General features: G+C 38.3%; 1 protein-coding gene across 45 annotated transcripts in view; it reads right to left on the reverse strand.

The window, feature by feature from the left end:
* Window positions 1-22,030, reverse strand: part of ABI2 (abl interactor 2) — a 119,359-nt gene that overhangs the window by 19,858 nt on the left and 77,471 nt on the right. For 14 of the 45 annotated variants that reach the window (XM_032278567.1, XM_032278566.1, XM_032278560.1 and 11 more), the window contains 3 exons: window positions 15,362-15,520; window positions 5,311-5,397; window positions 19-192 (listed from right to left, as the gene is read on the reverse strand). In XM_032278567.1, the coding sequence (XP_032134458.1) occupies window positions 19-192; window positions 5,311-5,397; window positions 15,362-15,520 (420 nt within the window). Of the gene's footprint in view, window positions 1-18; window positions 193-5,310; window positions 5,398-8,872; window positions 8,992-15,361; window positions 15,521-21,328; window positions 21,512-22,030 lie in introns of all 45 variants that reach the window. The other 31 variants (XM_032278564.1, XM_032278563.1, XM_032278556.1 and 28 more) reach the window with 4 other exon arrangements.

Here is a 22,030-nt window from a genome sequence, read left to right on the forward strand (position 1 = left end):
TACCGTTCTGAAACTTACCCTTTTCCAAGTAAGAACGTGGAGCCCATGGCGGGTCCTCTTCAGCATAAGGATCACTATACTCAACCACAGCTGCTTCCTCCTCTTCATAATCTTCTGGGGGAGGAGGAGGTGGGGGAGACTCATCAAAGACTGGTTCTTCCACAGGTGGCGGTGGAGGTGGTGTATCTGAAACTAAGAACGTATCAGGCTGACAACAAAACTATACATTATGCGAAGTTCAGTATTTCCCATCCAAGCTTCTAGGTTCATGGTACATAAACCTAGACTTGAAAATATTCTTTCAAAAAATGAGTGAGCAAGAGAAGTCTTCCCACCAACTATAATGTTCTAGAGCTCCAAGTATGATGTTCTCCCTCTCTTGCCCTTGGATTAGTGCTAATGGATACTGAATAAAGTTTAGACAAAATAATTATTAACTGAGCCTCTGGAACCTGTTTATTCTAATACAAATCCTCTTTTCAAAGAGATCAGTATGACAGGGCACAGTGGCTTGCACCTGTAATCCCAGACTTTGGGAGGCCGAGGTAGGTGGATCACCTGTGGTCAGGAGTTCGCAATCAGCCTGAGCAACATGGTGAAACCCTGTCTGTACTAAAAATACAAAAATTAGCCACACATGGTGGCAGGTGCCTGTAATCCCAGCTATTCGGGAGGCCAAGGCACGAGAATTGCTTGAACAGGCAAGATGGAGGTTGCAGTGAGCTGAGATCAGGCCACTCCAACCTGGGCCACAGAGCAAGACTGCGTCTCAAAAACAGCAGAAACAAACAAAACAGAGATCAGTACAATATAGCTGAGCTTTACACTGTTTTCAAGGAAAAGTTATCAGAAATACTGACAATGAAAACCATATTTCACAGATTTTTAAAATCTTTTTTCACTTAAATTAGAATGAATCCAGGGAATAGTAAAATTTTAGTAATCCACTACTTTCTTCTTAATGAATTTTTCTAATACAAAATTCAAGAGGAAAAAAATCAACAAACTTGGTTAACTTCATCTATAAAGATGTTTGTTTACTTATAGAATTTGCTCTAGTTCAGACTAATTTATCATTTAGAATTTCTTCAGGCTAAATGTCCAAGTGTACTAGCAGAGTAATTTAAAACATCTCCCATGGAGATCTGCTTCCACAGCTCAGATACCAATATACAGTAACATCAAAAAGATTATCTTCAAACTCAGAGATCTTAACCTTTCAAAATGGTTGGTACGTACTTCAGCACAGCTGAACACAATGAAATGAATAAACCTGTGTTTATCAGCACCTCGGGTTTAATGAACAGCACTAATTCTTATTTATGAGGTACCAGTGATCCTCTGAGCAATCCTATTTATTTAGTATTTTTAATGTAAGTCTACTAATTGAATTAAATGGATTTTCGAAGATTGCTGATGCCTGGCGGGAGGCAGCCAGATCAACACCATGCTCTGTCTTATCTCAGTATTCTTCCCATCTGCTGTGCCCCTCTATACTGATCTACTTTATAAACTTTAAAACTTCAGTCATTAAACAGAACACCTTTCATCCTAATAGTTTTTATTAACAAACAAAAGATATAGATATGTGATTTACTATATACTTGGGTGAAAAAGCAATTTATCCTATTTCCATTTGTAAGATAAAAAGGCGGACTTTAAACAATTGCACAGAACCACAAATCCAAAGGAACTTTCAAAACAATCACCTTGAGAAATGACACTACAAAATTACTCAAAGATGCTGCCACTGTTCATTTTTACTTTTCTTGTAACTGCCAGTTTAATAAGCTACCACATTTGACTTAAAACATTCCACGTTCAGCTAGCCCTTTGTAATGCATTATTTCATTTCATCTTTATAGTGGGAGGTGGTGTTTTTCATTTTATAAATGTGGAGACTGGCTTTCCAAGATTAAGTATTCCAACAGAAAGTAAGTGAAAAAAATTCCAATGCCTGTTATCTTAAAAGCTACACTGCTATGGGATGAGATAAATTTAAAAACCTTCAAGTCATGCTTCATTACTATTTATTCAACAAACATTAACTAATATGGCTAGATATTATGCTCAGCACTGAAAAAAAGGGCAGTGGGCAGAAGTCATGGAGACATGAACAACAAAACCTTCATTTGCAATTGAGTGTAGTGTGTGTTTTAAAGTAATATAGGAACACACAGCATAAACCACACTTGTTATGTGGGTCAGGAAAGACTTCCTGAAACCTGAAGAATGAGTAAGCATTAATGGGGAGGAAGGGGGAGGGTAGGATGGCGTAGAGATAGACATTTCATCTCAGATATAAAGAACAAAACAAGGCCAGGCGGGGAGGCTCATGTCTGTAATCTCAGCACTTTGGGAGGCTGAGGCAGGTGGATCACTTGACCAGCCTGGCCAATATGGTGAAACCCAATCTTTACTAAAAATACAAAAATAAGCTGTATGTGGTGGTGCACACGTGTAATCCCAGCTACTCTCGAACTCTCGAAGCTGAGGCAGGAGAACAACTTTAACCCGGGAAGGGAATGTGGCAGTGAGTTGAGATTGCACCACTGCACTCCAGCTTGGGTGTCAGAGTGCGACTGTCTCACACACACACACACACAAAAGGCAAAACAAAGCAAGAAACTTTCTGTAAGAACTGTCCAAAGTTCAGTAGCCAGAGGCATGAGGAAGCTGAAGAGGATGAGGCAGGAAGGGCCTTACAGCAGTTTGGACTCTATCCAAAGAGCCAAGGGGAGCCACAGAAAGATTTTAAGGGGAATAACAAGGTTGTAGCTGTACTTCTTACTCCAGTATAACTAGGTCACTACAACTGGTTCCAAATTATTCCAGACTTCTTCCAAACATCAAACTTAATGCAGAGTAAATATCTGCTACCATGGAATATCTAAGACAACATACCTGGAAAGCTTTGAAGATAATTCCAAAACAAAGATACATATCTTTCCAAAGTGAATGTTTTTAAAGAGTTTAAAGACTTAAACATTATTTGAATATGTAAGTGCTGCCATATCTGTAAAATTAATCACAGCATGACTCATACACAATTTTTTAATACACTGTGTACATGAAGAACATATACGACTGTAGGAAGAGATGAAAAAGAAGAATCTAAAAGGCACTCAACTGTGATACGGTGGTCAAATTAGGGAATGACTTTTTAAAATATAGGTAGTGATGCTTTAATAATGCTTTGCAATGATCTACTTAAGACATTTCTAAGTCTCTAATTGGTACTCGTGCACTTTAATATTACATTAAAACAAGATTTAGATTTGGTTCATGAAACATTTTGCTGTTTCCACAAAGCTTGCAACTTTCACTGGTGACTGGCAAAAAACAGTGACATCCTGCTTTAAATCCTATTCAACTTTCAAGTCTCACTTTCTGCTAAGAAAATAACTACTTAGTTGCTTCACAAACATTCATGTTTCATTAGTGGATTAGTCTTCAATGTCAGTTTCAAAATCTGGCCTTTACTCCAAAAGCTGCTCAGAACCACTTTGTTCAGAATAAATGACAACATCTCACAGAACATGCAGTAGCAATTGATTGGGAGAATTCTCTAAGGTGCAAGTTCATCATAATAGTAAAAACAGAAAAAACTCCCAGGGTATTATTCAAGTGACTACCTTCATTAATCATTGTGATTAAACTGGATTTGTGATGGGAGAAAATTCTCTTTTACTGTAATGACATTTACTTAGACTTTCTACCTTGTATGAAGTATATAGAATGGAACCAGCTTTGGAAAGTCTGTCAATTCTGGTACTGTATTAAATTCTTTTCTACTTCATACTTATCCTGTTTAGATGTAGCAGATATTTTTTAAAATCTGGGAACATGACCTTGTATCCCATGTTTGACCTCACTAGTCTGGCAGAGGATCACACTATGGCTGTGCTGGGCACATGCTGAACTATTAATAGTTGAATCTTGCTGAGAGGCAGTTTTCTCCCCAAGCCAGTGTGGGTCACACCCAAGCTAAAGAAAAAGTGGGCCCCAAATTGCGTAATTTAAAACATATGAAATACACCTAATTATATGTGAACATAGCTCTGAACTTTAACAAAGCATCTTACAAAATCACAATGTGGTAAACATTACAGGTGTTCATGGAGTACCTTCTAATAAAAGTAAGTAAAATATACTATTTTCAGAAATTAGCAAATAGAGATGCAAAGGCACATGAAAGACACTGAGCTCTCAGGCCAGTAAGACTGAATTATTAGTTAAAATACAACCACATGTAGAAGTTAAAATACAAACACATCTAGAAGAATGTGCTGATAAAAAGGGGGCATTTAGCTACAGAAGCAGAAAAAAGGGGAACCAAAAGTGCCTGCTATGTATGTGTCAGATGCTTTTCCAAGTGCTGGGGAAACAGCTGACAAGCAAAACAGGCAAAAATTCTTGCTCTCATAGAGCTTATTCTGGTATTGCCAGTGCCCATTTCCAAAGAAGCAGGAGACCTAAGCCACAGATTACAAATATTTCTATCCCACTAGTGAGGTCATCTATCCTTGTTATATATACACTGGACTACTCTGGTCTGATGACATGAGATCTTTAATTAATATTCTCCTAGTTCAGAGTCATGCAAATCATGCAACCTTATGATTGTGATGTGGCCCTGCACAAAGACTGCCCACACAAAGAGGATTCGTCCATCATACAGACTATATTTTCACTGGCCTCTGTGACAGCAATTCCTCACTGAATGTTGATACAGTTCTCCTGATTTGTCATCAGTCTCCTAGAAGACTCAACGTATCAACAAGATTAGTTAACTGATTCTGCAAGGCTCAACACTAGACCACAGGCCAAGGAAAATTCATTGCCAACCTATGAGGCCTCCTGGGAGACAGACTGGCAGCTTGGTCCTCTGAGCCCTACCATGCATGGCCCTTTTGATATCTGGAATCACAAAACTGAAGGAAGGTTCTCAGGCCACCTATAATACCCCTACAACTCCAGTGATAAGAACTAGACTACCACTTATCTGAGCAACCCAGAGAAAAAGATGGGATATCCAGTGGTTAAAGAATATCGCCTCAGTTGGATGTGATCCTTCTTTTCTTACATGTGTCTTATTGTATATTTGTCTTACCTTTACTACTAGTTTTTAAGTTATTTAAAAGTAGAAACTTTCTCTATTTTATACCCACTAGTCGTTCAGACAGTGACTTGTTCATAATATTTAAATATTTGAAGTATGAGCAAATGAATGACTATCCAGTCAATCACAGATAAATGACATTTTATGCCTATAATCTGATCTACAGCATAAAGAAGACATAAACTTACTATTTTCTTGGACTCTGGCCACAAATCCCATTAAAGGTAACTGAGGAGTTACCTGTAGGATGGAGGGAGGAGGAGGAGCAAGAGATACTGCAAAAACAAAAAAGGTGTGGAGGATAAGGGATAAGGGAGAGTTACATTAAAAGGAAAGGATAATACAATAAAATGAATACATAAAGGAGGGAAACTACTATTCACAAACATTTTACCAGTGATCTGAAGGATCCCCTGTTGAGGGACAACTCATTAACATATAAAACAAGGTATTGGGGGAATTTTTAGTAAGTTTTTGAAAATTACAACAGGAAGCATTTATCATACATAGATATGTTAAGTATAGATAACATAATCTATAACATCTAATTGATCTTTTTAATATCATAACATCATGCCTTCTCAAGGAAAGAATTTCTGCAGATTACCATGATGTGGTTTTCTGAATTTTACCTTGGAAGGTTACAAGTTTAAATGTTTGTCAATACAGGAGAGAAAAAATATTATATCCCAACACTCTAAATGTATACTTATTACTCTAATAATAGGCAAGTTCATTGGTTCTTTATTCATTAATTAGACAAATATTTACTGACTTCCTACTAAGTGGCAAACACCTGCTAGGAAAACAGTATCAAAACCATCCTCTGAGACTCAAGTGCTATGTCATTATAATTTTTCATAATCCCAACTCATTGGTACATTTCCTCCCTGATCATACAGAAAAGTGCTGGCCTTGTGGAAGATAGTGTGGCGATTCCTCAAGGACCTAGAAATAGAAATACCATTTGACCCAGCAATCCCATTACTGGGTATACATCCAAAGGATTATAAATCGTTCTACTATAAGGACACATGCACACGAATGTTCATTGCAGCACTGTTTATAATAGCAAAGACCTGGAACCAACCCAAATGCCCATCGATCATAGACTGGACAGGGAAAATGTGGCACATATATACCATGGAATATTATGCAGCCATCAAAAACGATGAGTTTGTGTCCTTTGTAGGGACATAGATGAACCTGGAAACCATCATTCTCAGCAAACTGACACAAGAACAGAAAAACACCGCATGTTCTCACTCATAGGTGGGTGTTGAACAATGAAAACACATGGACACAGGGAGGGGAGCATCACACACTGGAGTCTGTCAGGGGTAAATAGGGGAGGGACAGTAGGGGGTGGAGAGTTGGGGAGAGATAGCATGAGGAGAAATGCCAGATGTAGGTGATGGGGAGGAAGGAAGCAAATCACACTGCCATGTGTACCTATGCAACAATCTTGCATGTTCTTCACATGTACCCCAACACCTAAAATGCAATAAAAATAAAAAAATAAAGGAAAAAAAAAGTGCTGGCCTTAATAAAATCATTTCACTCTTCTTCCCAAGGTGTCTTCCCCTGTACCTCAATCACCTGGCACAGTGTCCAGAACTAGTAGCAGTCAAAAAATGTTTAACATATATAAATGCATGAATAAGCCAGGAATGCAAGGAAAATAAAGAAAAAAAAAAAAAAAAAAAAAAAAAAAAGATCACAGTTACAATTTCCTTTAGAATGGGTACAAATGCATTTTCTTATAAAGTGAAAATGCCTCTATTAGTTCCAAAATAGAGTTAAGACTAATAAAACTAAAAGGATGAACATGTCTCTGCTCTCAAGATCACATTCTATTGAAAACAGAAGTAAAATGATCTCTCAGCAGGGACTTGAAGAAAGGAGTCTGTCAAGCTGACAGGGGTTGGGAAAGATAATCAAGTTGACAGAATCAAGTGAGGGCAAAGACTCAGAGGCAAAAAGCAGCATAACCAGTTCGTAGGACCAGGAATGTTTCCATATGGCTAGGAAAAGATACCCAAAGAGAAAGTAAAACACCCAGAAATATCAACGGAGGATATGAAATAGGGAAGGATCTTACACGTCTGGTAAAAAAGTGCTTAGTGGAAAGAGGTTGGACTTTAAAGTCACCCAGCCTCAAATATCTGACCTATCATTTCCTGACTGTTTGGATAGCTAGTCAATTAACTTCTTCAGGCCTATTCCATAAATGTGTCGTGAAGAAAAGATAATGCAACCTACTTCACACAGTGGCTGCAAAGATTTAAAAAAAAAAAAAAGACAATGGCTGTGGAAACCCTAACCCACTGCCTGGCACATAATAAATCAAGGCAGTTTCTAGAAAAGAAAAGGAGGGAACTTTAAAAGTGTGGGAAGAGAGTACTTGGCAACTAATGATTTGGCGAGCATATCAAGGAGAGCAACAACAAGCTGAAGGTCATTCTTAGAGTTTTGCCCTTCATAACTATGAAGATGGAGAGATGCCATTAACCACATTAAGCCTGGTAGGTAGTACTGGGAAAGCAATGGGCTGGTAAACAAGTAAGTCAGGGAGAGATACTGATATGATACATTTGGGTTGAGATTATGCAAAATATCTAGAATTGAGATTATGCAAAATATCTATGGATAGACGCAGGGAGAACATATAAATGCACAGACAAGAGTTAAGCAGATAATCTTGAGTATCTAGATGCAAAGAACAGAGGAGTATAACCTTAGAAATTGGTACCTTTCTTTAACAGACACCTTTGGTTAGGTTTTTCCCTAAAGTCAAAATTCCTGGCAGTAAATCCTTGACTTGTGTGTCTGCTTCCCACTCAGAGGGTTAGAACAACTGTTAATGTTTATAATACCCTGTTTCCAAAGGTAAGCAGAAGACAATGAAAAGAGAAGGTAGCACAGACAAGAAAGATAAAACTGAGAAACAGTAGCAGACAGCAACTGGCACCAGAAGAGTAGAGACAAGGCACATGTTCACATCAAAGATGAAATGCCCCTGTTCTCTTGGCATATATCCTAACCTTCTGCGTAACACAGAAGTGGGAAATTTCCCACTTCAGTCACTGTTTCTCTACCAAATATAAAAAAATGACCTTTAGGTACTCAGCTAAAAAAGAATGATCAGGTGCTTAACCTACAGCCGTCTTCTTGTGGGTAGATTGAGGGCTTTTTTTCTTTTTGTTTTTAAGATGAATATACTTGTTGCTTTTCTACTTCTGAAAGTGAAATATCAAGCCATAGTGGTTTTAAGAAGTCCATTGGCAGCTAGGCACGGTGGCTCATGCCTATAATCCCAGCACTTTGGGAGGCTGAGGCGGGTGGATCATCTGAGGTCAGGAGGTCAAGACCAGCATGACAAAATGGTGAAACCCTGTTTCTACTAAAAATAAAATAACTAGCTGGACATGGTGGCGCCTGTAATCTCAGCTACTCGGGAGCCTGAGGCAGAAGAATCGCTTGAACCCGGGAAGTAGAGGTTGCAGTGAACTGAGATCAAGCCATTGGACTCTAGCCTGGGCAACAAGAGCAAAACTCCATCTCGGGGGCGGGGGGGGGAAGACGTCCACCAGCAGCAGCCAGGGAAAGACAAATCCCAGTTCTTCCTTAAAAGAATGACTTGGTAACAAGTTAGATTTTTTTCAAAGCTAGTCTAAGGCATGTTCAAAAATTTAGTTCCATCTGGGGTTACAAAGGTCATCCCAAATTCTACTTTTGTCCAGGGCAAACCTTTAACAAGGTGGTCCAAATTAATTCAGATACCACAACATTTTCTTTTTGGACCGTGTAAGATTTCATCTGACTAGAATGTCTGTCAGCCAGAATATACTGTCTTTCTTGGAGATGAGCTGAAAACAAACCATTCTAAGAGAATTTAAGCAGAATTTTGAGCAAAGAACTGTTGCAAAATCCACTTCTAATCCTAGTCATTTTGTGAATAGCCAAGAGCAGGAAATAAACTTGTTTTCATTCCATTTAGCTAAAATGATTCCTCATAAGACAAGACCCTTTCCCAATCACCACCAAAAAGTCCCAAAACTTAGATTCTGTTACATAATTTTATTAATTTTTTTCTCTCTTTTTTTTTTTTTTTTTTTTTTTTTTTTTTTTGAGACAGGGTCTCTCACTCTGTTGCCAGGCTAGAGTACAGTGGCATGATCTCGGCTCACTGTAACCTCCGACTTCCACATTCAAGTGATTCTCCTGCCTCAGCCTCCTGAGTAGCTAGGACTATAGGCGTCTGCCACCACACCCTGCTAATTTTTGTATTTTTAGTAGAGACGGGGTTTCAATATGTTGGCCAGGCTGGTCTCAATCTCTTGACCTCGTGATCCGCCCACCTTGGCCTCCCAAAGTGCTGGGATTAGAGGCATAAGCCACCATACCCAGCCCTATAATTTTCACAATATACAAGAATGAAGTTAATATGAAGACAGGCCCACCAAGTGACTGGAACTTATAGAGACATTGTAAGTAGAACAGCTATGAGAATTACAGCTGTGTGCACAAAGCAACATTTAGATACAAACAGTAAAAGGCTTTCCAAGCAAACCAAACTTAAATGAGTCTGCGCTGATGAAATATACAGACTTTCCAAGTACAATCTTCCTGGTTATTTATTAAGTCTTTTGAAGCATTACTGAAGCTTGTATTTTAAATGTCTAATTCAAAAAGGCTAGAAAAATAAAATTAAGCTTTTACATCTTATTTTTACGGCTTTATAAATACTCTCAGAATATTAGACAAAATAAGCACTCTAAATACTACTTCTAAAGCCGTTACTGAACATCACGTTTAGAGGGAATATACATGTTATATAGCCCATGCAAGTTCATATAGCCCATGTAAGTATACAGCCCATACAAGTAGTATTTTCTAAACATGAACACCAACTTAGAATAAGAGGTATGTAAAAGTGAATTTAGGCTGGATGTCATGGCTCACACCTGTAATCCCAGCACCTTGGGAGGCCGAGGCAGGTGGATGACTTCAGGTCAGGAGTTGGAGACCAGCCTGGACAATCTGGTGAAACCCTGTCTCTTTAAAATAAAAAATAAAAAATAAAAAAAAGAGCCAGGCGTGGTGGCACACACCTCTAGTCCCAGCTACTCGGGAGGCTGAGGCAGGAGAATCACCTGAACCCGGGAGGTTGAGGTTGCAGTGAGCCAAGACTGCTCCACTGCATTCTAGCCTGGGCAACAAAGCAAGACTTTGGCGGGGCGGCGGGGGTGGGGAGGGAAGCTTCCTGCTCCTGCTCCTGCTCCTTATTTATGCTTTGCTAAAGCCCCATCACATCAGTATTCTTCTAGACATTTTTGACATTTACGGTGATGCTATAACTTCATTAATCATTTAGAGAATATGTGATATGGTATTTATTTTGCAATAGCACCATCCCAACATTGTTTTCTATTTTTTTAGTGGCTTTTAATACCATACAGGGGTTATTAAGCCTGACATTTTCTCTTTGTGAAACGGTATACCCATTCAGAAACTGCTATATCTCACAGAGCTATATACAGATACATCTCTTGGAACCAATATTCACTTTATGAGCTAGATTTTTTCAAAAGCTTTTAAGAAAATATGAGCAGCAAAATACAGGCTACTTTCTACTAAAAGCTTCAATACTTACATGCTACATTACTGATTCCATAACAAACAAGATTCATGTAAGTTTATGTATAAATACTTACATGCAGATATACGTATATTCTTCTTGACAACCAAGGTGCTTCTTATTTACATTTAAAGACTGTTAACTCAGCCCTATGTGTTTCTATGACCCCCCTTACTACTGGCAAGATGAATAATAAATTGGTATTCCTATTTCATTGATTGGATTAGATTAAGAAACAATGAGAACCAAAGAGATTTCAGTTATGCCCTGATCAAAGGGTTCTTTCAATAACTTGATTCTGAAATAATCTCATTTAAAAATGATTATTGTGCTCCTAAGACTTGGCACTAGACACTGGGTGTTTCATATTTTAACTGCTCTGTTATAATTGCCCCTTTTCAAACTCAGATCAAATTGTACATTAACAAATATAGTAACAACAGTGCTAGATTTACACCTTACAGAACCCCACTGAATTTATCTTCACATGAATCCCTTCCCAGATTGTCAGCTCACTTCTTCAGAAGCATGCAACCATGGCAAGATGCCAATCGCACACCCCCCCAAAAAAAAAAAAAAAAAAAACTTTTCTTTTTTTGTTTGTTTGTTAAATCAGAGAATTAGCTACTTGAGAAAGCACAACAAATATTCTCATTGGAAACATGAAAAAAAAATTAGCTACTTGAGAAAGCGCAACAAATATTCTCATTGGAAATATGGGGAAAAAATAGGGACAATCCCAGGGCCTGTGGGAGTAATAGAGGAGACTTACATAATTTTCCTTTTTTGAGACAGGGTCTCACTCTGTACCCCAGGCTGAAGTACAGTGGCACAAACTCAGCTCACTGAAACTTCCACCTCGTAGGCTCAAGTGATCTTGTCTCAGCCTCTTGAGTAGCTGGGACTGCAGGCACCTGCCACAGTACTTGGCTCATAAATAACAGTCTAATGAATATAAAATAAAAATGCATCTAACAGCCTTAGAACACTGATTCACAAAGCATTAAGTCTTGCAAAAAGAGCTTTTCCAAGAAAATGGTTTAGTTAAAAAAAAACTCAGTTTGGAAAAAGTACTCTGATTAACCAACTAACAATGTGTGGTCACCCACTTTAAACAGTTGCCAAATCCCTGGAGATGCAAAGCAGAACTTAATAGAGCAGAGTACAGAAAAACAAAAAAGCGCAACCTCACTGCCTCACACATCACGCAGAAAGCCTAACAATCCCAATTCACCTTACTTCCATGAGTGAGAAAAATACCTTCATTAAAATCATTCCATTAAGGGGGGATTTTTTACTTTAACACCAACTTTCAAGCATGTGAAAATCAGATTTACAAAGAAACTACTGAAATACATATTTTAAAATACATTTAAATATGTGCTTTAGCAGCCTTCAAATAAATTCTACTTACAGGGTTCTCACAGGACTATTTTGAAGCATACGCGAACAAAGCATGAAATATTCCTGTAAAGGCCGGGCGCAGTGGCTCATGCCTATAATCCCAGCACTTTGGGAAGGCCAAGGTGGGTGGATAACTTGAATTCAGAAGTTCAAGACCAGCCTGGCCAAGATAGTGAAACCCTGTCTCTTCTAAAAGTACAAAAATTAGCTGGGCATGGTGGCAGGTGCCTGTAATCCCTGCTACTTGGGAGGCTAAGGAAGGAGAACCGTTTGAACCCGGGAGGTGGAGGTTGCAGTGAGTCGAGATCACACTACTGCACTCCAGTCTGGGTGACAGAGCAAGACTCTGCCTCAAAAAGTAAAAAAAAAATTAGCCAGGAGTGGTGGTGGGTGCCTGTAATCTCAGCTACTTGGGAGGCAAAGGCAGGAGAATCACTTGAACCAGGAAGCGGAGGTTGCAGTAAGCCAAGATTGTGCCACTGCACTCTAGGCTGGGCAACAAAGCCAGGCTCCATTTTAAAAAAAAAAAAAAAGGCCAGGCACAGTGGCACACGTGTAATTCCAGCACTTTAGGAAGCTGAGGTGGGTGGATCACAAGGTCAAGAGATTGTGACCATCTTGGCCAACATGGTGAAACCCCATCTCGACTAAAAATACAAAAATTAGCTGGTTGTGGTGGTGCACGCCTGTAGTCCCTGCTACTTGGTAGGCTGACGCAAGAGAGTCGCTTGAACCCAGGAGGCAGAGGTTGCAGCCAAGATCGTGCCACTGCACCCTGGCCTGGCGACAGAGCGATACACTGTCTCAAAAAAAAAAAAAAAAAAAATTTCCAGCACATACTTACTATATATCATGTATAGTTGGTCTCAAGTTCTAACAGTGAAGCAGCTCTCAGCTCTGTTATGGAACCAACCCATTTTGGACTAACATCATTCTTTCAAAATTCTACTTAAGAATAAAGAAGGGGCATTAGGGCCATAAACAATAATTGTCTAGACTTCTGAAAGAGCCAAGGAGACAGCCCATCTTCAGCAGAACTACGAAACAGGCTATATCTAAAATTTAAAATTTTTATAATCTAAAATTTAAGAATAAAAAATCAATTTAAATACAAAATAGCACCTGAACAAATGTGGGTTTGAAAACAGTTTAAAAGGTGAATGTATAAAAATGGCACTTTTTTCAAAATTTAAGTTTAGAGTGAGTTAAAAAGAATGGCACAGACAAAAACACTAAATGTGATAAAAAAATATAGGGAAAGTATATATCAATTAAGACATTGGTATTTACACTATGGTTTGCACTGGTTGGACTACAAATAGAGGATTTAATTTGCAAGAGGGACCCAGAACAGTGGAGTGATTTGGAAAAAGGAACAAGGGATTCATTTGGCATTCAACAAACAGTTCCTGAGAAATATTCCAGGATATAACCATATAAAAGACTGACTAGGTCTCAGGCTTTCATACACTTTATACTACATCCTTTCATCCTACTTCCCCACCAAAAAAAAAGACGACTTGGGGGGGTCAGAAAAAGACTTTTTTTAAACATGTAGGTAGGACAATAAAACATGGAACTTAGGCTGGGCATGGTGGCTCACGCCTGTAATCCCAGCACTTTGGGAACCTGAGGTGGGTGGATCACTTAAGGTCAGTAGTCTAAGACCAGCCTGGCCAACATAGTAAAATCCTGTCTCTACAACAAAATGTGAAATTTAGCTGGGCATGGTGGTGGGTGCCTGTAATCCCAGCCTAATCGAGAAGGTGAGGCAGGAGAATTGCTTGAACCCAGGAGGTGGAGGTTGCAGTGATCAGAGATCATGCTACCGCACTCCATCCTGGACAACAGAGAGAAACATCATCTGAACTTAAAAAAAAAAAAAAACAGGGGCTGGGCACAGTGGCTCACAACTGTAACCCCAGCACTTTGGGAGGCCGAATTGGTTGGATTATGAGATCAGGAGTTCAAGACCAGCCTGACCAATGTGGTGAAACCCCATCTCTACTAAAAATACAAAAATGAGCTGGGCAAGGTGGCACATGCCTGTAATCCCAGCTACTCGGGAGGCTGAGGCAGGAGAATCACTTGAACCCAAGAGGTGGAGGATGCAGTAAGCCAAGATCGCACCACTGCACTCCAGCCTGGGCAACAGAATGAGAGCGACTCCGTCTCAAAAAACAAAATAAAAAAACAGAAAGAACATAGAACTTAAGAGTCAGAAAACCTAAGTTCAAATCCTAACCTGACCATCACTTCAGCCTCATTTTCCTCACCTATAAGATATACACCAATCTTATTTTGTACATGATTCTACGAATCAAATTAGATAATATTAAAACATTATTTAAATTAAGTGTTTATGTAGGAGAATCAAATTTCTTCTGCAAGACTCGTTCAAAGAATATCACTATAGGTTGTAGCCACAGAGAGAAATTGCAGCTCCATAAAATTCAAGGCTTATTAAAGACGGAATGAGCTGAACCCAGTATCAGAGGTGTACACACATAGCCTTACTGGCTTCTTGGCAAAAATACAGAAAAATGCAGTAAGTTGGCATACCATGTCCACAACAGTCATGGTGTCCAATATCTGTTCTTGCCCTCTCTGGAAAGTAAATAATAATTATGTATAGCATTAAATATGTTCCAGATTAACTGTTCTGTATGCATGATACAACCAATTATTTAGTGTAATTACTAGATCTGATTCAATTTACCCAACTCCCAGTTTTTCCACAATGGTTTGGTATGAGAATTGAATAAGCTAGTATAAATTGCCTAGCAAAAAGTAGCTTTTCACAAAAAAGTTTCTCTTTTCCTTTGCCACTTCTAAATTCTGTTCATGTGCACCCAACTTTCACTATTTGTTATTTATAGAGCAAGGATGTCTGATTAAAAAAGGAAATATCATTCACTATGTTATTTTAAAAAGCAAATAACGACTAAAATATTAAAAAAAAAACTGCTCAGAAAAATTAAGTTCTGTCACTTTACAAGGAAAACATGTACTGATTTTTTTTAAAGAATTGAAAGATACAATATTAGCAACCTACAATTTATTCATTCTCCCATTCATTCAACAAATGGTACTAACCACCTACCATGTACTATTTATTTGTAATTAAGGATTTTTTATAGTTGAAAGTTTTTAATTAGATATATTCTGCAGAACGCAAAAAAAAAAAATCTAACCTGGATTCTGGCTATAAAAAGGTCCTCCATTCATCTGATTCTGAAGGCTTGTTTGTGAAGTAATGGAAGGAGGACGTCTATAGGGCAGGGAACCCCCTATTGTTGGGGGAGTATGACGAGAGGCAGGCCTATTCATGCTGTAAAACTGTACAGGATGACCTGAAAAAGAGACAGAACATAAATCTGTCATTAAAATAAAATTATCTCAGATAATTAAATATTTTATGTACAATGTCTAAATCTTTATTTTTTTTATTTTTATTTTGAGACGGAATCTCGCTCTTGTTGTCCAGGCTGGAGTGCAATGTCACAAACACGGTTCACTGAAAGCTCCACCTCCTGCGTTCAAGCAATTCTCCTACCTCAGCCTCCCAAGTAGCTGGGATTACATGTGCCCACCACCACACCCAAATAGGTTTTTTTTTTGTATTATCTTAGTAGAAACTGGGTTTCACCATGTTGGCCAGACTGGTCTCAAATTCCTGACCTTAGGTGATCTGCCCACCTCAGCCTCCCAAAGTGCTGGGATTACAGGTGTCAGCCACACCCCCAGCCCAAAGCCTAAATCTTAATAATTAAAAATAACAGCCAGTTTAACTGGAGTCTGAAATACATAATGCCAGGTGAGTTATTGTTCACTGGTATTGTATAAGAGTAGGAAAGCAGAAAAGCAAATCAAAATATGATTAAGTTTGGAAAGCTAGGTCTAAATAGTTTACGAATTAGGGCTGGGTGCAGTGGTTAATGCCTGTAATCCTAGCATTTGGGGAGGTCAAGGTAGGCAGATCACTTAAGGTCAGGAGTTGAGACCAGGCCAACATGGTGAAACCCCGTCTCAACTAAAAATGCAAAAATTATCCAGGCATGGTGGCATGCACCTGTAATTCCAGCTACTTGGGAGTTTGAGGCATGAGAATTCCTTGAACCTAGGAGGTGGAGGTTACAGTGAGCAGAGATTGTGCCACTGCACTCCAGTCTGGGTGACAGAGTGAGACTCTGTCTCAAAATACATAAATAACAGTTTGATAATAACATTATTTCATTAAATTAAAAATCTCATGGAGTTTCAAAATCATCACAATTAATTAAAATTTATCTACCCCACCCCCAAAATATAGCCACTAAACACTGAAAACTAAAGTCAACAAGATTGACATTTCGGAAAACAAAAGAAAAAATGTCTGACACATAGTCTTATTTCGAAATAATAAATAATAATATAACGTAGCAAAAAAAGTTTGTTTAAAGGAAAATAAGCTATTTCAACAAAAGGTTAAATGATGTAATTCCACATCAAACACTTCTTTCATTTAATCAAAAAATCTACCACAAAAGCTACATTATTTTGTCTTACAATTAAAATCTAAAAAATTTACAATCATGGAAAAAACTAAGATATAAAAAGAGGGTCAAAATATATCTTATTTTTAATATCATCCCTAAGTTCATACATAGTTATCATCAATTTCACTATATTTTGCTCTTGTGAGAGTTCCTCCACAGCTAATGTCAATTGGAGACATGATTCCATAATCCATCAATTTTCTAATAATCCACTTCCTAAACTTTACCTTAACTCTCACTTACATTCGGCTGAGAACTTTTTCCTTACAGACAGAGTACTACAGCACCCAGGAGAAAGCACACCAGCAGACAAGGGAGAAGGGAAGGGCAAGAGAGAAGAGGAGGGGGAGAAATAAGTAGGTGTAGAAGAAAGGGAAAAAGGGAAGGGAAACTAGAGGAGGAGGAGAAGAGGGTGGAGGAGGGAAAGAGGACAGAGGAAGGGAAAGGAAAGGAGAAACAGAAAGGGAGGAGAGAAGTGAAAAAAAAAAAAAAAAAACACTTTTGCTAAACCCAACAGGAAGCCAGAGTGCAAAAGAATTCACTGAAGCATTTCATGGAGGTCATCCTACTGGAGAAGAGAGGAGAGTAGAGGAGGTGGCATTGGGGGAACAGATGACGCCTGGCACATTCATCTACCCATTTGTGCCTGAGGTTATCCTGAAATTTTTTAAATTCTAAAATAAACTACTTGAAACACAGTGAGATAAGACTTCTGTAATGTAGAATTTGATGAACACTTGTTTAATTTGTTCAAATCTTCACGATCAAACAGTCATATCCTCTTCCAGGCTTCATATTTTAGTTGAGTCTTACCATGTTTGCTCTACTTTAATATGAGACTCTCTTCCTGGTAATTTTAATTAAAAGTATTAGAGGAAAAAAACACTTTGACAATTTTTATCTTGTTTATGATTATAAAATGGTTTGACATGACTAAAATTGCTTTACTCCATAAGTTTATCAAGCTTAGATTCACATGGTGTCATATAAAGATTTTAAGGGCACTCAAGGCTGGTTATAACAATCATCCTACATGTGTATCAAAAACCTACAACTCAATTGTGTTATATAAAATCTTAAGCACTTAAGCACTCAAACAGAATCCATGATCAACTGAGAAGCCTCTGTAACCACGATAAAAATGAAAACATATAAACTATGATTTAAAAGGCATATATAATTATTTGAACCACTGAATACAATTATTAGCATTTCAGTAGTTAATTTATAACAAAGTAATACAAACTTAGATCAAGTTAAAAACATCTAATGATTAACATCATTATGAATTTTATATAGTTAGATCCAGTCTAAAACCTCACACAGGCAGAGTGCGGTGGCTCAGTCTGTAATCCCAGCACTTTGGGAGGCAAAAGAGGGCAGATCATGAGGTCAAGAGATCAAGACCATCCTGGCCAACACGGTGAAACCCTACCTCTACTAAAAGTACAAAAATTAGCTGGGTGTGGTGGCATGCACCTGTAGTCCCAGCTACTCGGGAGGCTGCGGCAGGAGAATCACTTGAACCTGGGAGGCAGAGGTTGCAGTGAGCCGAGATTGAGCCACTGCACTCCAACCTGGTGACAGAGTGAGACTCCATCTCAAAAAACAACCACCACCAAAATAAAATCTCATATGTTGTAACTTTGCAGTGATTCAAAGACATTACCTTAAAAAGATACTATTCACACACTAGTAATGAGAGATTTACCATTTGGGGTTTTAAAAACTATAAACCTAATTATCATAAACCTAACGATAAAATCTAAAACTAAAAACTTCTAGAAGAAAACACAGAACAAAATATGACTTCAGATAGAGATCTTACATACGCCACCAAAGCACAATTCATTAAAACTGAAAATAACACTTAATCAAAATGAAGAATTTATGCTATTTGAAAAATAACATCAAGAAAAAAGTGAACTGGCTGGGCCCAGTGGCTTACGCCTGTAATCCCAGCACTCTGGGAGGCCAAGGCAGGTGGATCACCTGAGGTCAGGAGTTTGAGACCAACCTGACCAACATGGCGAAACCCCATCTCTACTAAAAATACAAAAATTAGCCAGGTATGGTTGTGGGTCCCTGTAATCCCAGCTACTTGAACCTGGGAAGCAGAGGTTGCAGTGAGCCAAGATCGCACCATTGCACTCCTGCCTGGACGCCAAGAGCGAAACTCTACCCCTCCCCCGCATCAAAAATAATAATAATAAATAAATAAGCAAACAGGCCAGGTGCGGTGACTCATGCCTGTAATCCCAGCACTTTGGAAGGCCAAGGTGGGTATATCACGAGGTCAAGAGATCGAGAACATCCTGGCCAACATAGTGAAACCCTGTCTCTACTAAAAATACAAAAATTAGCTGGACGTGGTGGCACATGCCTGTCCCAGCTACTCAGAAAGCTGAGGCAGGAGAATCGCTTGAACCTGGGAGGCAGAGGCTGCAGTGAGCCGAGATTATGCCACTGCACTCCAGCCTGGAGACAGGGCAAGACTATGTCTCAAAAAAAAAAAAAAAGAAAAGAAAAGAAACAAACTGGAAGAAATATTTGTAACTCATAATCTTATAATCTATGAAGGACATGTATTTAGAATATAAAAGAACTCAATGATAAGGGGGAAAAAACCCTATTAAAAAGGTGACAAGAAGCAAAACATCTCAACAGATACTTCACCAAAGAAGATATACACATGGCAAATAGGCACACGAAAAAAATGTTCAACATCATTAGTCATTAAGAAAATGCAAATCAAAACCACACATGTAATGAGAAACCATTACACATGTACTGGAATGGCTAAAGTTTAAAAAGGCAACACCAAGTGCTGACAAGGATGCAACTGGAAATTTATACACTGCTGCTGGGAGTGTAAAATTGTATAGCCACTTGGAAAACAACTTGGTGGTTTCTTATAAAGTTTAATATTTACTTATAACCCAGCAATTCTATTCCCTAGGTATTTACCCTAATAAAATAAAAATCTATGTGTACAGAAAATAAAACCTATATGTACTTGTTTATGGCAACTTTATTCATAAGCACTCAAAACTGGAAAAATCTAAATGTCCAGAAAAATCTAAATTGTGGGACATCCTTAATACTTAAACATGCAACAACATGGGTAACTCTAAAATGCATCTGTCCAAAAGAACAGACCAAAAAAGCTACATATCATATGCTTCCATTTATGTTATTCATAAAAAGGCACAGCCTTAGAGACAAAAAACACATCTAGGGCTTACCAGGAGCTGGGAGTGGAAGGGAAGGACTAACTATAATGGAGGCATGGAGGAAATTTTTGTGATGATAGGACTGTTCTATATCTTGATTGTGGTACATGACAGTATACCTTTGCCAAAACTCACAAATATGTATGGCATAATGGGTGAATATTACTGTACATATGTTATACCTTAATAAAAAGAAAAAAATTGCTTGGTGAGTAAGATACTGTATAAAAGAGATTATACTGATAAAAATTATTAACAAGGCATTTACCTTGCTTTTTGTTTTAAAAACCACAGTTAATTATCCTCTCCCATACCAAATGTTTACTTAGTGAACACTGAGCCAGGCACTTGTTATTCAATTAATATTTGATTACTAAAATGTAAACTCTCAGTTGGGGGTAATTTGTCATTTCTGATACCTTCTTTATCAAAGCAGGACCATAACAAGATTCCTATATTTAATCAGTTAGTCCGGCCTAACAGCTGTATCCAGATCAAAAAACAGCCCCATGTTTACATTTATCCACTGTAGAAAGCTTTTCTTTAAAAGTAATACAGAAGGAATCCCATAAGACATCATGCAAAATCCATTTGGGCTAAAAGTGTCTTTTAAAACATGTAAAGATCTTATATATGTTTAACATGTATAACAGCAAAGTTGAAAATAAATGCTGTGAAGTTTTTATTGGCAAGTGGAACACTAAGAAGATTGATATGCTTTGAATCTGTGTCCCTGCCCAAATCTCATGTCGAACTATAATCCCCAATGTTGGGGGTGGGGCCTGGTGGGAGGTGAATGGATCACAGGGGCGGTTTCTCATGGTTTAACACCATCCCCCTTGGAGCTGTTCTTGCAATAATGAAATCTGGTTGTTTAAAAGTGTGTAGCACCTCCTGCTTTACCCTCTTACTCCTACTCTGGCCATGTGACCTGTGTGCTTTCCCTTTGCCTTAGGGCCATGAGTGGAAAGCCTTACAGAGGCTTTCCACTTGTTGTATCAAATAGTTCCTATAAAATATACCTTAGAATTATTGTAAAAGACTTTTGTTAATCACTTAACCTGTAATAAAAATATTTCTAAGGACAATTTCCGAAAACTGTAGAGAAGGTAGCTCCATATTAAATTTTAAAATCTCTAATAAATGGAATTCAAGCAATAAAAAACATGCATTTATACTACCCTATTGGAAAAATGTATGAGAAATCTTACCTCAATTTTCTCAGGAAATTCTAAGCTTTGGTCACATGATACTTTCTAGTTAGTACATTATTCTTATGTTTTTTTAATACAAAGCATAACCAAACCAAACACAAACAAAAATCAGAGGTGCAAGTAAGAGAATGGCCAGATGACTGGATCTGCCTGCCAATGAACAAGCAAATACTTACCTGTAGGGGGAGTGGAAGAAACAACAGGGGGAGTTGGAGAAGTGAAGCCATCAGCAAGGGTCTGGGCACCCCCAGCAGCAACGTCTGGGGCAGTGGAGGAAGGGACAGTAGCAGGAACAAGAGGGGCAGGGGCAGATGCAGAAGTAGCAGGAAGGGGAGGAGTGCCAGCAGAGCCAGCAGGGGCTGAGGGGAAAGAGGAGTAACAGGCAGCATTAATGAGGCAATCACGAGGCAGGATTAGAAAAGATATTAGAGTATTTAATGTTAGATATTCAGTGTTTAACGCTAACCAAAAGAATAGAGTTAAAAAGAATAAAACGTATGTCCAAGGATTACTATGTAAGCAGCAAATAATTCAAAATGCTCAGGGTAATGCATAGATTTTTTCAATTCATTAAAAACAAGCATTCCTTTTTATTTGAAAGCACTACTCTGAAAGAAAGGTGTTCCCTTCATATTGTTATTTTTAGTATAACATTCTGTAACTGGTATACAAAATTAACATAATACACTAAAAAACAACAGTTTTCCATTTTGAATTACACAAATCAGAAAACAGAATATTCCAGATATGGGGTAAAAAATGAATTTAACTGGGTGCAGTGGCTCACGCCTGTCATCTCAGCACTTTGGGAGGCCGAGATAGGGGAATCACCAGGTCAAGAGATGAGATCATCCTGGCCAATATGGTAAAACCCTATC

This window comes from Sapajus apella, unplaced genomic scaffold, assembly GCF_009761245.1.
Source record: "Sapajus apella isolate SASKATOON/1434 unplaced genomic scaffold, GSC_monkey_1.0 scaffold10, whole genome shotgun sequence".
NCBI classification, from domain to species: domain Eukaryota; kingdom Metazoa; phylum Chordata; class Mammalia; order Primates; family Cebidae; genus Sapajus; species Sapajus apella.